The sequence below is a fragment of the Saccoglossus kowalevskii genome, chromosome 4 (genome assembly GCF_978046115.1).
Source record: "Saccoglossus kowalevskii chromosome 4, keSacKowa6.1, whole genome shotgun sequence".
NCBI classification, from domain to species: domain Eukaryota; kingdom Metazoa; phylum Hemichordata; class Enteropneusta; family Harrimaniidae; genus Saccoglossus; species Saccoglossus kowalevskii.
In genome coordinates this window covers 2,783,076-2,799,145 of record NC_140644.1, presented here as the reverse complement: position 1 = coordinate 2,799,145, position 16,070 = coordinate 2,783,076, and the positions used below count along the sequence as shown (strand labels likewise).

The 16,070-nt window shown below is 34.6% G+C and overlaps 1 protein-coding gene across 1 annotated transcript in view; it reads left to right on the top strand.

Annotated features, from left to right (window-relative positions):
- LOC100375957 (delta-sarcoglycan-like) overlaps positions 1 to 3,003 on the top strand; it is a 43,639-nt gene extending 40,636 nt beyond the window's left edge. Inside the window, exons 6-8 of the mRNA XM_085497658.1 lie at positions 881 to 953; positions 1,813 to 1,936; positions 2,628 to 3,003. Coding sequence (XP_085353784.1) covers positions 881 to 953; positions 1,813 to 1,936; positions 2,628 to 2,801 — 371 coding nt within the window. The 3' untranslated portion in view covers positions 2,802 to 3,003. The remainder of the gene's footprint in view (positions 1 to 880; positions 954 to 1,812; positions 1,937 to 2,627) is intronic.
- Positions 3,004 to 16,070: the final 13,067 nt, after the last annotated feature.

The window sequence follows — 16,070 nt, the reverse complement described above, 5'->3', positions numbered from 1 at the left end:
CATGCAGACAGACTTAGAGTCACAGGTAAGCTATGGAAGGTGATATAGTTTTTATGCAGACAGACTTAGAGTCACAGGTAAGCTATGGAAGGTGATATAGTTTTTATGCAGACAGACTTAGAGTCACAGGTAAGCTATGGAAGGTGATATAGTTTTTATGCAGACAGACTTAGAGTCACAGGTAAGCTATGGAAGATGATATAGTTTTTATGCAGACAGACTTAGAAACACAGGTAAGCTATGGAAGGTGATATAGTTTTTATGCAGACAGACTTAGAGTCACAGGTAAGCTATGGAAGGTGATATAGTTTTTATGCAGACAGACTTAGAGTCACAGGTAAGCTATGGAAGATGATATAGTTGTCATGCAGACAGACTTAGAGTCACAGGTAAGCTATGGAAGGTGATATAGTTTTTATGCAGACAGACTTAGAGTCACAGGTAAGCTATGGAAGGTGATATAGTTTTTATGCAGACAGACTTAGAGTCACAGGTAAGCTATGGAAGATGATATAGTTGTCATGCAGACAGACTTAGAGTCACAGGTAAGCTATGGAAGGTGATATAGTTTTTATGCAGACAGACTTAGAGTCACAGGTAAGCTATGGAAGGTGATATAGTTTTTATGCAGACAGACTTAGAGTCACAGGTAAGCTATGGAAGGTGATATAGTTTTTATGCAGACAGACTTAGAGTCACAGGTAAGCTATGGAAGATGATATAGTTTTTATGCAGACAGACTTAGAAACACAGGTAGAACATGGAAGATGGTATAGTTGTCATGCAGGGAGACTCAGTCACAGGAACTTGTTAATGTGATAACTACTGAAGAGAAAAAATGTTGTTGATGCAGACTTCAAAAAATATAATATCTTTACAGGTGCTGAAGGTGCAGTATTTGAAGGAGCAATACAAACACCACATATCAGAGCAGAAGCAAGAGAAGAACTCAGGTATTAATATAAGCACATATTTAGAGTTCAAGTTGAATCTGGTAGAAACCTGGTTCTGGTTGAATATAGTGGAAACCGGGTTCTGGTTGAATCTAGTAGAAACCTTGTTCTGGTTGAATATAGTGGAAACCGGGTTCTGGTTGAATCTAGTAGAAACCTGGTTCTAGTTGAATCTAGTAGAAACCTAGTTCTGGTTGAATCTGTTAGAAACCTGGTTCTGGTTGAATCTAGTAGAAACCTTGTTCTGGTTGAATATAGTGGAAACCGGGTTCTGGTTGAATCTAGTAGAAACCTGGTTCTAGTTGAATCTAGTAGAAACCTGGTTCTGGTTGAATCTAGTAGAAACCTGGTTTTAGTTGAATCTAATAGAAACCTGGTTCTGGTTGAATATAGTGGAAACCTGGTTCTGATTTGATTGAGTCTAGTAGAAACCTGGTTCTGGTTGAATCTAGTAGAAACCTGGTTCTGGTTGAATCTAGTAGAAACCTGGTTCTGGTTGAATCTAGTAGAAACCTGGTTTTAGTTGAATCTAATAGAAACCTGGTTCTGGTTGAATATAGTGGAAACCTGGTTCTGGTTGAATCTAGTAGAAACCTGGTTCTGGTTGAATCTAGTAGAAACCTGGTTCTGGTTGAATCTAATAGAAACCTGGTTCTGGTTGAATCTAGTAGAAACCTGGTTATGGTTGAATCTAGTAGAAACCTGGTTCTGGTTGAATCTAGTAGAAACCTGGTTCTACTTGAATACATGAATCAACAAAAGTTAATTTCTTATCATTACTATTTGAATCAGTATTTTACAAAGTAGATAAATCTTGATATTGTTAGTTTTGATTGTCTTTGTTTATTGTCATTACTAGATTGGAATCCACTACTAGATCCTTATACATGCAAGCCCCTGAGGGTATTGAATTAGATGCAGAAGGTGGTGATTTCACAGCTACTTGCCGTACTGATCTCAGGCTTCAGTCAAAACAAGGCTCTGTAAGTATACAATTTACTTTACTTATTGATGGTTTTGTTTCGTGGTCGTATTGCTAACATAAGATGCATAAGGAAAAATTCTGTTTGAGCTTGTTTGTGTACATATATATAAAAATATTGTGTATGAGTATAAATATATTGTGTAAGAGTTTAAATATATTGTGTAAAAGCATAAATTATGTACTGTAGAGGTATAAATATATTGTGTAAGTGTATAAATATATTGTGCAAGTGTATAAATATATTGTGTAAGTGTATAAATATATTGTGTAAGTGTATAAATATATTGTGTAAGTGTATAAATATATTGTGCAAGTGTATAAATATATTGTGCAAGTGTATAAATATATTGTGTAAGTGTATAAATATATTGTGCAAGTGTATAAATATATTGTGCAAGTGTATAAATATATTGTGCAAGTGTATAAATATATTGTGCAAGTGTATAAATATATTGTGCAAGTGTATAAATATATGGTCTAGGAGTATAAATTATATACTGCAGAGGTATAAATATATGGTGTAAGTGTATAAATATATTGTGCAAGTGTATAAATATATTGTGCAAGTGTATAAATATATTGTGCAAGTGTATAAATATATGGTCTAGGAGTATAAATTATATACTGCACAGGTATAAATATATGGTGTAGACGTATAAACCAATTATCATTTATATATATTTTCACAGATTGTATTAGATACAAAAAATATAGAATTCAAAAGTTTACAGAAATCCTCAGCCGGCTCCACAGGAGGAACATATTACCCTGATGTATATGAACTATGTACATGTTTAAGTGGCAAACTCTTCATAGCTGATGCAGAGTCTGGCTGTCGAGTATCCGAAGATATATGCAATTAAACCAGATATTAGTGGAACTAAATACGTCTCATATAACACTTGCATGGTGTCACACTAACTAAGCCCTATTAAAAAGTCCACCATTGTACACACTCTACAAAGCCATACAATAAACTGTGATACTAGGTGACTGATGTAGGTGGTAAGAACAGTGTCTGCACTACTGCAATTTTCAGCCATGCCAACCTTTATGCCAAAATAACCGCTTACCCGGTACGTGAATTTAAGTTTGTGTGCCACTGACGCTAATATTTGAAATACTGTATTGCTTTAATGTGTAACAAATTGTGGATGATGGAAAAAGAAAAATTATTCCTTTTGTATTCCTTAATGCTAATATGTGAAGGATTTGATCAGAAATAATTATTAATCTTCTGATTAGTTATTATATTTACTGTAATTCATTCATTCATTTGGATCATACAGTTAGCAGTGAGATTTGTTATACTGCCCTCTATGGCAGTCAACTATCTAGTCACATGACTGAATTTGTACCAGTTATATTGTGCCAATGTCATGCACTGACTTATTTTGTCTCATCTCAAAGTGCAATCTATGTCTATCTCATGAATATTTGGCAAGTATACTGATATTTGTTATCTATTATACTTTTGATTATTAATATATTATTGTGTAGCACATTGAACAAAAAAAAACTAAATATGGCAATATCATTGATTTAAATTTAAATATTAATGCATTTTTTATGATATTGTTATAGTTTCCCATTCTGTATTCTCGTGAACCAATCAGCTGCAAGCTATTTTATATATATATTCATGAGCTTCCAGCATCCGCCAATCCCCTGTATGGTGCATAGTCATGTGATTGACAATCTGGGCAGCAGGGGTTACTAATGCATTATGCTGACTAAAAAGGTGTGGTGATTTCGAGACAAGAATGCTTAGATTGATTTATTATCAAACATACTAACAATATTTTTATTTATATTAGTTCAATATTTTTGTAGTTGGTACCATATTTATTCTGATTCATTTTTTTTTTTAAATTTATTAAAACATATGTTTTTGTTGCAATTTATATTTGCAATTGTAGAACTAAACATAATCAAAAAGAATTGAAAAAAAATCTGTGATCTGCCATGCTCCATACGCGCACACAATTGGACATGTTGTTTTAGAGACCACAACTGCAGATTGTCAATAATTTGGACAAGACTATCCTGAGTTTGGTGTCGAAAATGGACATGGTCTGAAAAATAACTGGAAATTATTTGATAGAAACATGATTTCTGATATTGTGTTGGTGAGCAGCAAATACAGATTCTGGCCTTGTCAAAAAAAACAAAACAAGGTTTTTATTTTCTTGTTTTCAAAACCTTATTTTTACTGCATGATTTTTTTTTTCTTTTGTGAAAACCTTACCTCATTTTTAAGTTATCTAAAAAAAAAAGAGTTTATAACTTAGTTTTAACAGTTGGTTATATATTTATTTGTTTTTAATAATCCATCGTTTCTTGCCTTTGTACAGTCTAGTAAACTTAACATAGAGGGCGCTCTCACCTCAAAGTACATTTATAATATCCATAGAGTACACAGTATAAAGCATTTCAACGTGTCCTCAGCATTTTCACCAAGTCTTTGCTTTATTATTTAGTTCATTTCCATTGTCTACTACTATTAAATATTAAATGATGTTTCTGTCACTGCCTAACATGTATAGCACAACTCTAGCTTTTCAATATATTTTCTGTTTTTGTAATTTAACACATGGGGTGGGTGGGAAAATTCATATATATATAGAAGATAGAGAGGGTTATTTTTCTAAAATACTAGCAATCATGAATATTGATGTTATTGTGTTCATTTAATTAGTGTGTCAAGTGACTTGAACTTCAGTAAACATGTAACAATTTCTACAAATCGAGTAATTGTGGAAATTTTTTTTTTTAATATTTTGTTCAAATTTGATCCATTCCAGCGTTCATTGTATGTAACAGAAATAGTCATGGCAACATGTGGTAGTTTGGCTTTAGGAAGTTGTCCGTTATCGGCCAACTTTAGAGCTAGCCGACCTGCCAATCCGAATACTGGTATCTTTGCTGTATGTACTTAATGTGCTACTTCAGGGATATTGGCAAAACACAACTTGACCATGGTATGACAATGACAACATGTAAAAGACTGCGCACAATTAATGCAGATTAAGCATACATACTGCAGTATTGTGTAATTGATCAAATCAACCAATAGGATGGTGCATATTTGGTAGCTTCTTTCACGCAAAAATCAATACTGCTGACTTTGTACACTGAACACTGATTTCAGGTTGCGCGGTGGCACGACTAACTTCAGGCTGTACACCGACACCAACTGATGTATGGTTATACACTGGCACTGCTTACATCGACTGACCCACTCACCATCATGTTGTTTTCTATTTGACCAATTACCAATAGTGTTAGAGTCTATTGTAAACCATTTTGCAGCCAGGAATATTAATATCGCAGGAACTAAATTTCATCAAAGACAATCTGAAATTGTCACTGCTGCAATCTTCACTTTGCAATAGTTTCTGCATAAATTCATCTCACAAATAACACGATTTACAGTGTTATAAATATTGTACTTTTTTAAACAAAACAAATTGTTGTTGAGTTTTGTACTAAAAGGGTTGGGTTCAAAGTTGTTGAGAAATCCTATGTAAAAGTGAAACGAAGGTTTTAATCAAAATTTTGTGAGTTTCCTGCCTTCTTTTATGTTAATAAATCATTAATTTTTGACTTGTTCTTAGTATCATTTGTATGACATATTGACTTGGTGTATATCTTGCACAGTTGAACCAATCGGTGTTTTGTGCATCACCTGGTAACCTCAGCAACTGTTGCTATGAAACACATGAAACTCATGAGTTAGAATTCTGATGAAAATATTTGAATAAAAGAAGCCACTATGTACATAATATTTGCTCACTTGTAACAGTACATGTTGACAATATTGAGGCTGAGGGTGAATACAATATTCCCATGGTAAATGGTGAACAAAAATTAATTTTGAATTTTTCAAGTTGGTGCTTGACTGAGCAACCACTTTTTAAGCTCCCTGATGACAGCAAATCAGTTTTCTTAGCCAGCCACAGTAAATGCTAGACTCGACTTCCAGTCTGGAGAAAATTGCCAACAGTGGGTTGGACCAGTCTATATTCCTTTTTACCTTGCTCGTACCATCAAAGATGGAAGGGAAAGGTATATTAAGGGAAAAATTTTGTCCAGCGTTGTCATCGTCGTTGTTGTTGTCGTCGTTAATAATTGTTATTGTGTGCATAATAACTTTACTAATTCTATTCCAAACTTGGTCACCTTATTCATCAGTATAAAGTCTTCCCTGAGTTTGAACAACAGATGTCCTGTATGAAACTATCATGCAAAAATTGAGAAAATCTGATAAAATATTTTGACTGTTTCTACTTGACTGATCACTGGTGATACACATCAAAGGTCACTGATCTCAGTGGAAATATGCATTGTTGTATGTGTTCAATGAAGCAAATGATTTATCTTGTAATAATATCCTTGGTAATGTATCTCAGAATCCCATACTGGGTTTCAAAACCAACTCATGGAGAGATTGCACAGTCGGATACACATTTGCAAACCTACCAATAAAATCTTTACAGAAAACAAGATGTCAGAAAATCAATATAAGCACTGCTATGAACTGGGTGCCAAACTTTGATCAAGATCTGAAGCTAATAGAAAATCTGTTTAGTCAAAAGTTATCAAATCAAAAACAATACATAAAAAATACATGAAGCAAAACATTTCATCCACATTTTAAAAAGAAAATTATTCTAAAATATATGTATTCTGTATTTGACAAACAGTTCATTCGACAAATGAAAACTCCCAGGAATATGTTTCAGCTATTAGAACAGAATGATAGAGTTTTTATAATACTAGTTTAAAAATGCACTTCAGAGACTGCAGTGTTTGAAGATGTAGTTTCTCAGGAGGCAACAGTACTGTTGACTTCTCCCTCCACTGGACACCAACTATTTAAGTTGATTTGCATACAAAGCAGAGCTTGCAACATGATAGCTATTCATAAAGGGTGTTTTTTTTTACTTTTCATATAATACAGTAGTCACACAATGAGGCAGTTCATATTTGTCTCAGTGAATCATTCATTTTTGACAGACACCTGTACAAAATACTTGAACTAAAGCCAGCTAAATTTTTCTGTTATCTTGCATGTTTTATGAATCTATTCACATCTAAATGCAGCACTTTTTTTTGCAATGAAACATTTATTTTTATTCTAAATATCTCAATTACTTTCAATAAAGCTGGAAATTATGTTCCTTAAAATAATTAAACAAATAAGGCACCAATGTTTTTGTAAGATATTTACATCTTTTAAGGACATTCGGTAGACTGATTCCCCACTGTTGGTTCAACCCCAAAACTTGTTTGTATTCAAAATTAATTATGACAATGCATATTTATATTGAAACAAACTATGATAAAGGGAATTATATTATATAACAAAGGGCAAGGTCACCAGAGTTCAACTATGTTTATCTCTCTGGCTTCGACCTTTTTATTTCTGGATACATTTGACACGAAACCTGAAGCCTGACAGAAGCGCCACTAACACGAAGTGTTATATAGTAAATAACATCATGTACTTCAGTCCCGTATTAAAATAGGGACATTTTGAACCTCGGTTTGCGACCGCAAACAGCACTAAAAAATCTCGCTGAATTCTCTGTTAAATCCACATAGATATATTTTTTAAAACAGTATCGCCTCAAAAATGACAAAAGATGTCGACTTCTGGGATAACTTGAATGGAACAAAATTTGAAAAAGGGCGTGATTTCGGCCCGGTGCATTTGACATAGGTCATCTCCGTACTGGGCTCGAACGCGTTAGCACAGTGATTTTTTTGCTCTTTGTCTATCCATGAAAGGTAATAGGAAAGAGGGCGCTATTTGCTACTTTCATGCACGTGCCAAAATTTGTTTGCACAGAGATTACAGCAGTTGCGTTTAAATTACTGATCCCGGGAGCGGAGCTACGCCAAAGAACGTTACGTTGCTAAGACGCGCGTCACTGTACTATGTATGCGCGAGCTGCTGTTGAACGCTATATAGAAGATACTATTTGGTAAACGTAGTCCTAAATAACTTTTTTTTAATAGTTATTCTTTTATTTCCTTGCCTCGAGGCACCTCGAGCTGACTCGAGGAAAGGTTTCTAGGGCGCCCGAGGCCCAGGAACTATGATCAACTGTACGCACTCTCTATGAGCGGGGGGGGGGGGGGGGGTATCGGCTGATATCTAGTGTAAAAAATAGACAAGCCAGCTCATATTTTTTAAACTGGAAAAAACAAACGAACATAATGAAAATTAAATCTATAAAAAATACCAGGTTGGGGAATATTAGTTGCTCTTTCAAATTTCGCCAAAGCCTTACCTATATTTTACCGATATTTGTAGAATAAATCAAGAAAACTCAGCTGAAAACTAAACAAATTGACTCCATTTATGAATACCTAACGGTTTGGCCGAACGCCCGGCACAGTTGGAGGCGTGGCCTGTTCAGCATTTGTCAACAACCAATAACAGGACTGGTTACGAACCAGTTGAGCAAGGCTAACCGAGTCGTGACAGCAGCAATGATAATATTTAGCCAGATTTTTTTTGATTGAAATATACGTGTCAAACATACATACTAAATAGATATTGTGTTGCTTTTTTCATATTTAATTTCATTGTCAATTTTATTGCCGTATCGGATAAATAGAGAAAGTCGTACGAGTGTCGTATATGAGCGACATTACGTAATTAATATTCAAGAGTGCCGGCAAATTATCCGTCATTTGTGTCACATGGCGATCAGTTGTAGACGTGTCATACACCGTTTGTTTATTAAAGAGAGTTGTCTGAGAGTTGAAACTGCATTAACTGTCTAAGCAACACTTGCGCAAATTATTTAGTTGACTCTGATGATGTATGGCTATATCAGAAACTTGTGCGATATGCAGTATAATATTCTATAAAATATTGGAAAACTCGTAATCAAACACAGTACCATCACACCACGACTGTTTCTTATAATCAATTACATTATTAATAAACAGTGTAAACAAAATTGGGCTCAGTACTCAGCCTTGTCTAAGTCCTAACAAACTTTCAAAATACTTAGTTAATCGTCACTTAGGTTTTAAGTTTACTGTACAATGAACGTAAGATAAGCGAATAGTCCGCACACTGAACACGTAGTTGTCGAGTTATTTTTTCATTCAAAATAATCACTTCAAATATGTTTTGTTTTAATACATGTCACTTCATAATATAAAGGTAGTACAATTATGCTGGCGGCGTTTATTTGGCGGGTGTCATGTACACATGTGCGAATGGGTATTGTGAATTTAAATATCTGTTGGTTTATATTTTACCGTTATCTGTCCCAAGAATACTCGCTTCTCAGCGGGTTTCAATTACGATCACTTCCACCTTGGTTTTTGCGGGATACCATAAAATATCATTATAATTGTACATGACATATTTCAACTCGTCCACGGAATGTCAGAACGGTCTGTTATAATGTTTAACCAAGAAAAGAGCTCCATTCTGTTTTTGTTGTTTTATTTGTCAATTCAAACACTGAGAATGGTACTAAACAAAACAATGTAACAAAACGAGATTTTGATATGGTCAAACTTTTTTAACCAACGGTAATTACCTAAAAATCATGTCATGGCAGATTGACTCGTGTCATGCTCGAAAAGAACTTTGTGGCCACATATTTTTATTTGAATATTGTAAACAGCATAAAATAAAGCCGAATTGCAAATTTAAAGAAAATGTTATCATTTTTATTTTAATTCTAGCCAACTACTTATATGAATACATGAATTATATTGAATTAGTACAACGGCCTCAGGTCTGTGGTATAATAAATCAGAAATAGAAAAAAAACATAAAGAGGGATTCCTTTAAATAATTGTTGAATCTACTAGTCACAAGTGGTCAAGTAGATTGTCTCTATGTTTAGAAGCATAGAATACAAATTTCAAAATTTCAAAAGTACAGATAAGTTGTCAAACTGCATTAAACGATTTTTTTTCATAAGCCTGATTTAACTGATAAAATATAGGTAAATATTTCTTTTTAAGATTTTCATAGCGTGGACATACAAGGCAAAATGGTATTCAGCCTCTGAGTCAACGAAATCTTAATTACATAATTTACAGATTCTCATATTCCTTGTTATATTTAATTTACGATTAGATTCAATCCGAAGGTTGTGGGATGATGTTCGAAGCGGGAAGAAGGTAAATTCTATTTTATTAAATATGTATGTTTCACAACCAAAATCAATCTTAAAATCTGTGTATTTAGTTGTTGAGATCTGTAAACCAAGTTTGTTGATACATATCATGTACTCGTTGGGAGAATAGTGACAATAATGAACAATTATTTTCCACGCATCACATCAGAGAATTCTTATTCGTGCACAGACGATACAGATGTCGTGTTTTTTTTTGGTCTACTATTATAATTGTCTGCTTTGGCCTATATGCATGCGGGTTATACAAACAAATAACGTTTCATACCATTACATGCAATATGTGACAAACTTGGCCCTGATGTGTCTCAAACAGACAAGCCAGCTTCATCTTTCCCACCTACAGAGGACGCATTCAATCAACATGTCATGCGTGCCAAATACCAGGTTGCCATCTGGACAAAAAGTCACCAGGCTAAACCAGAAATGTGGAACCCAGAAGATAATGGGTGGAAGAAAAACGAGGAAGAAAACTTGGAGCCAGTCCTGTTTGTAGGAGAAGCTGCACCATAAGAAGTGAAAGATCTCACTCATCTTTACTGCACAGATGACAACTGTACCATTGCAAGAAAATGCCACTGCATTACTTCTGGCCTGTTATAATTCACAGACCTATGCTCATGTTGTAAATCAGATACCTCTTGCAGCAATGTCAAACAGAACCTTGCAGAACAGTCAGATGATGAGCCTTCAGATGATGATGCATACAATTCAGATGATGACTAAGAAAAACATTTAATTAGAGAAAGGGAGCTTCTCTAGAAATAATCGACTTTACTAACAGTACCATTTGTCAATCACATGAGTACTACTGCCATACAGCACTGAATAGGACTATATTTTGTTAGCATAGACAGTTCATTATTATTACTATGTAATTGTGTAATCATACTGATAGGCATAAATAAATATCATAGAAAGATACTTATAAAAGACTGTAATTTATTTAGTATAGCACCAATGTTCGCAAATAAACAACACATATATTTATGCAAATTATAGCAGAATGGGGCTTCAGTACAACCAAAGATAATCAGAGATTGTTTTATGGGAATTGTGACCTGATTATATATTCCAAATTTGAGATTTGTTTGAAATTAATACCATGAACTTTATGTCGAATTTATCTTAATTCGTAAACACGCCATTACTCAAATTAGTAATTGCACCTAAAGTAGATGTTAAACAACTTAAATTATTTCACAACCACCCATTTCCCTCCCCACAGACCCCAATGCAACGAAAAAACATGGTTGTGAATTGTTATACCCTGGGGAGGGGTTCAGTCCCAAATACCAGGCTAAACCACTGCCGAGGTCAGCGTTTATGTTTACTGCATTTGAATCAAACGTCGAATGCAATGCATATAGCTAAACCTATTATTACTATTATTATTATTATGACATATTTTATTACACTCGATACATCCCACTCGATAAAACTGTTTTTAATTCAAAATACTGGTGTGTGTCCATTTTTTTCCTGTGACTTTTTTTTTTACCGTACACCGTTTATTGTACAATCCAAAGATGACATGTCAGTAAAAAGTTATCCGTTTTTCCCCAATTATTCGTCAAATTTTATGACACCATTTTAAAATGCAGCAATGCAGACTTGTGTATGTTGATGCATGGAGCTAATGGTTCATGGAGGTAAAAGACTAGATTAACAAGCAAACATTATAATCACTGAGTAAACGGCGGAAATGATCATGGAACCCTATGATCTTAAACCAGTTGTAACTCCTTCTGTCTTTTACCTCCATGGTATGTTGAAGCTCAGACTAGTATTACTAGTCTTAGGATGAAGAAATATAAAACAAATTCTGTTTTTAGAGATTTTGATTTTGTTTATGTTTGGTATTAAGGTGCGAATTTTGCGAAATATCTTATTATCTATTGTTATGTAAATATATCAATCAAGGTATAATCCATTGTCAAACATTACTACTCAACAGTGTTTTACCAAAGTCTTTGGTTTTACCACAGTCCCTCTAGAGGGACTGTGGTTTTACACAGCATTCAATGACTGTTTACAAACAAGCTACTGCCAAAATGCACCTGCTTAGACACCTGCTCGAATAAACACTTCTTCTTAGCATGGAGGTAATGTTCTAAGCCTATGACGTGTTCACGTCAGTCAACTGTTTTTGTTTATTTTATTTTGTTTCAAAGTAGGCAGGCTAGCAATGTTTAGGTTGTTACATGGAGGTCTCTTTTTACCTCCATGGTTGTTATATGGACTTGTATACATTGTTACAGACAATGTCCAGCATGTTTATTCCCCTGAACAAACAATCCCAGTCATTCACTGCCAAGATAGCAAAATATATACATGCATGGAGCTCCATGGTACAAACAACCCTTCAAAATAAAAAAATGTTGTTTATGTTTGAGCTTAAAGGGGCACTTCCAGTTAAGCCTAATCTCACAACAAATTTACTTTCTGAATTAAAATTACAATGGATAACAAAAGATAGATTAACATTGTAAGCAACATAAACAATAGTGTCCTATGATTCTTTTGTACAATCCCTGGGTTTTGAAGGTTCCCCTTTAACGTCATGCATAGGGACTGACATTTTGCGCTGTTTTCGGAGTAACACGCTGCTTTATGTGACTGTTTCGCCTGTTACATCCATGAACGCACGTGTATAACATGCTATGATGTATGGTATGTTTATGTAACAGGCGAACCAAATTAATTGTTCACGATGCCATGAAGCTTAACAAGGTCTCGTGAGTTGCGCCATCCGCAGTGCTCCAAACCCAACACGCGCCTGACATAACGGAGATGCTGAATTGTTCGAGTTACGGACACCGAGTTACGAAAACATTGGGTTACAAAAATGACCACGCCCATATTTCAGAAACCACGCCTACTTTTATGAAAGCACGCCCAAATTGTAACTCGAAGTTTGTTTTGCTAACGTTCAAATTTAGTAACTCGAAGTTCAGTTAATTATTAATACGTCTACTCCGACCAGCACTCGAATCACCAATCTTCATGAGTGATGTAACTATGAGGGGGAAAGTCACTTAAACTTTACAGTCAAATAAGACACACACAACGAAATACGTTTCAACTCTCGTCTTGGTCGGTCAGTCGAGCACTCTATAAGACACAGCGCCCTGGGGAAAAGTCCCCAAGACTATCACAAGGCTGACTCAAGACTCTGTCCCAAGACTGCGTCTGGACTCGCCCCAAGACTCTCCGGGACTGCGTCTCTCCTCGTGTACCCGCCAAGACCAACTGAAACAACTTTATTCATTTTCAAAATCTTAACCAATTACAAAGCAGTATTAAGACTCTAAGGCGTAACCTTCAATCATAAAGCCAATCACACTAAGTATTGAACACGTCATATCTATTGATTAATCGTTCACTATATTAGTGAATACGAATACCAACTGTCAGAAATAGTAGTCCGAATAGCGACTGTTATCTCGTAATTAGTTCCAAATCACTGAGTCGAGTTCCGTCCAGAACCTCAAATGGCATAAACGGTGCCAGACATAACACAGCCATGATTCAGCTAATTAAGTCGATTAACAGATACGCAAAACAAATTCATCACATAACTGATATTTCCATCTATTTGCTTCTATTCCCACTATCCTAAAACGCTCAAGTGAATGTTGTCAAATGTGCGTATTTTCGTACAGTGGCGTAAACATCGCTACAATCAAAGTCCATTCTGGGCTAGTACCATTGCCAATTTTTGGAGAGTAGAGGACCATTTATACAGAGGACACTCCGTTAAGAAATTGTTAACATTGCCTGATTGGCATATCAACATCCTGTATTGAAACAAACATATTCTATATTCACTAAAAAACAACATTGTTATGTTTCTAGACTCACAACGAACTAAAAACAAAAGAAACAGTCCTATCAAACAACCGGCGTCCTTGAAAATCGAGTCTTATCGCCCTTGCGTGTCCGATAATATCATTAATTCAGTCCAGCGGTTAGACGGGTGATTTATTAGAGACGCTCGAGGAACCACAATTTATGATGTAAATCCGTCCGGCGACGAAATATCGGCGATACTAGCCAAGGGTGATGGACTGACTTTCAAAAACATATTTTATATATAGGGTATATAATCAAACAGATATAAGGTATTCATCAAAATCAAAAAGTTAGATATCATCACGAAATAAAAAAAATCTGGGAGACGTCCACTTGTAGTACCTATATGTATAATATCAAAGCAATTGGACTTGCAGTAAAAAAATAAAGTAAAGTAAAAAATATCACTTTTTACCAAAAATGACAAAAATATCCGTCATAATTAGACGGGGAATTGAAGATATCTACATGAAATGAACAAATCTAAAGGCCCCGTCACACCATAATGTTTTGGTCAGCGTTCTCTGAACGTTCCAATGCGACGACCACCACCCTCCAAGTAAGGCCAATAACCTCACCCAGCAGCGATTAGCTGTTTACGGTTTTCGTTGTTTTGTGGATGTATGAGAAAAACATAACATCACCAGCAACACCATATCTCTTTGGAATCAGCATTCATATAAATAAACTAAATAATGTATTTATCTGTACATCAGCAAAATGAAATAAATAATGTGAACCACATTCGAAACGACTAGGAAACCATATGTTACTAGTAAAACTGTTGACCTATGTGTGGTTATTAAATTTGTGTTTTTTCTCCCGTATTGACAATATAGATATATATAACCATAATGTACATGAATAGTTTCATGTTTTTGAGTAGACACGTTTGATGCTTACTATAACCATTTAATTATTGTTATTATTTGGTTCTCAAAGTAGCAGAAAACGAGTAAAAGTAGCATAGTAAGTTGACAAGTTACATCATTCTAATTCAAAAACGAAAATGTTTTTATTTTGAAAAGAAATATTTAGAATATAACTAATTTTCATTACGATTTCAACAAATGTAGGTTTCTCTCTGCGAGTTTGTGTTCGTATCGCAATTCCCCCGACTTTTTAAATTTGGCGCGAGACAAGTCTTCGGGCAGTCACTGATTGAAGACCCATTCCGAAAAGTAAAGACTAATCTTTAATATACATCTACAGCTCTTGGATACGTACGGGATACATACGTAAATAGATATAGTGCACCTTTTTAAAATTTCAGTCATAACTGTAGAATTATTGATCATGTGATAGCAATGTTTTTTTTTCTAGACAAATTCTGAACATACAATCCAGGTGATACGGTCGGCAAGTGATTACGCCCTCACCGACAGATTCACTGAGATGGTTTCTAAGTTGATGCATTGTTCATTGTTTTTGCAGGGAAGCCGTGTACTACAAAGTAATCTTACACAATGCTCATGTGAGTTCAATTGGTAGGATGCCGCCATTTAAACAAATGATCAGATTTACCCGATATTTACAGAATAGATTTAGTCTACATGGCTGGTCACAAAAACCAGATAGGGTCATCAAATTAGGGACAGGTCAAACATCCATGAAACTGGTGATTTCTGAACCATTTACCATTGCTTCATATAGTAAACAGTTCTCACCATATCTCAATCTGATTAAAATCTCAAATTTTTATTGTTACTTTTGTTTATGAATATTGTTTTGGTTTTACGATACGATATATAAAAAAAAACTTAATAACAGCAAGTAAAACAAAAAAATATTTATAAGTAAACATAAATAGCCTTTACCTACATTGGTACACAAGATTTTAATCAGATTGACCCTATCTCAATATTTAATTGAGTTCCATATGGTGAAAAAAATCATATGCTTTTACAAGATAAATACATATACTGTCAAAAAATGTTAATAAATTCTGATGACTATTATTTTTCATGAATTAACATGCCTATGGAAATTGTTCCGAACCTGAAAAAATGATAACATATGTAACAATAATTCTGTGACACTTATGAAATAATATTTTTGTCTCTATTTAATGGATGGAATACCAGTAATCCACCTTAATAC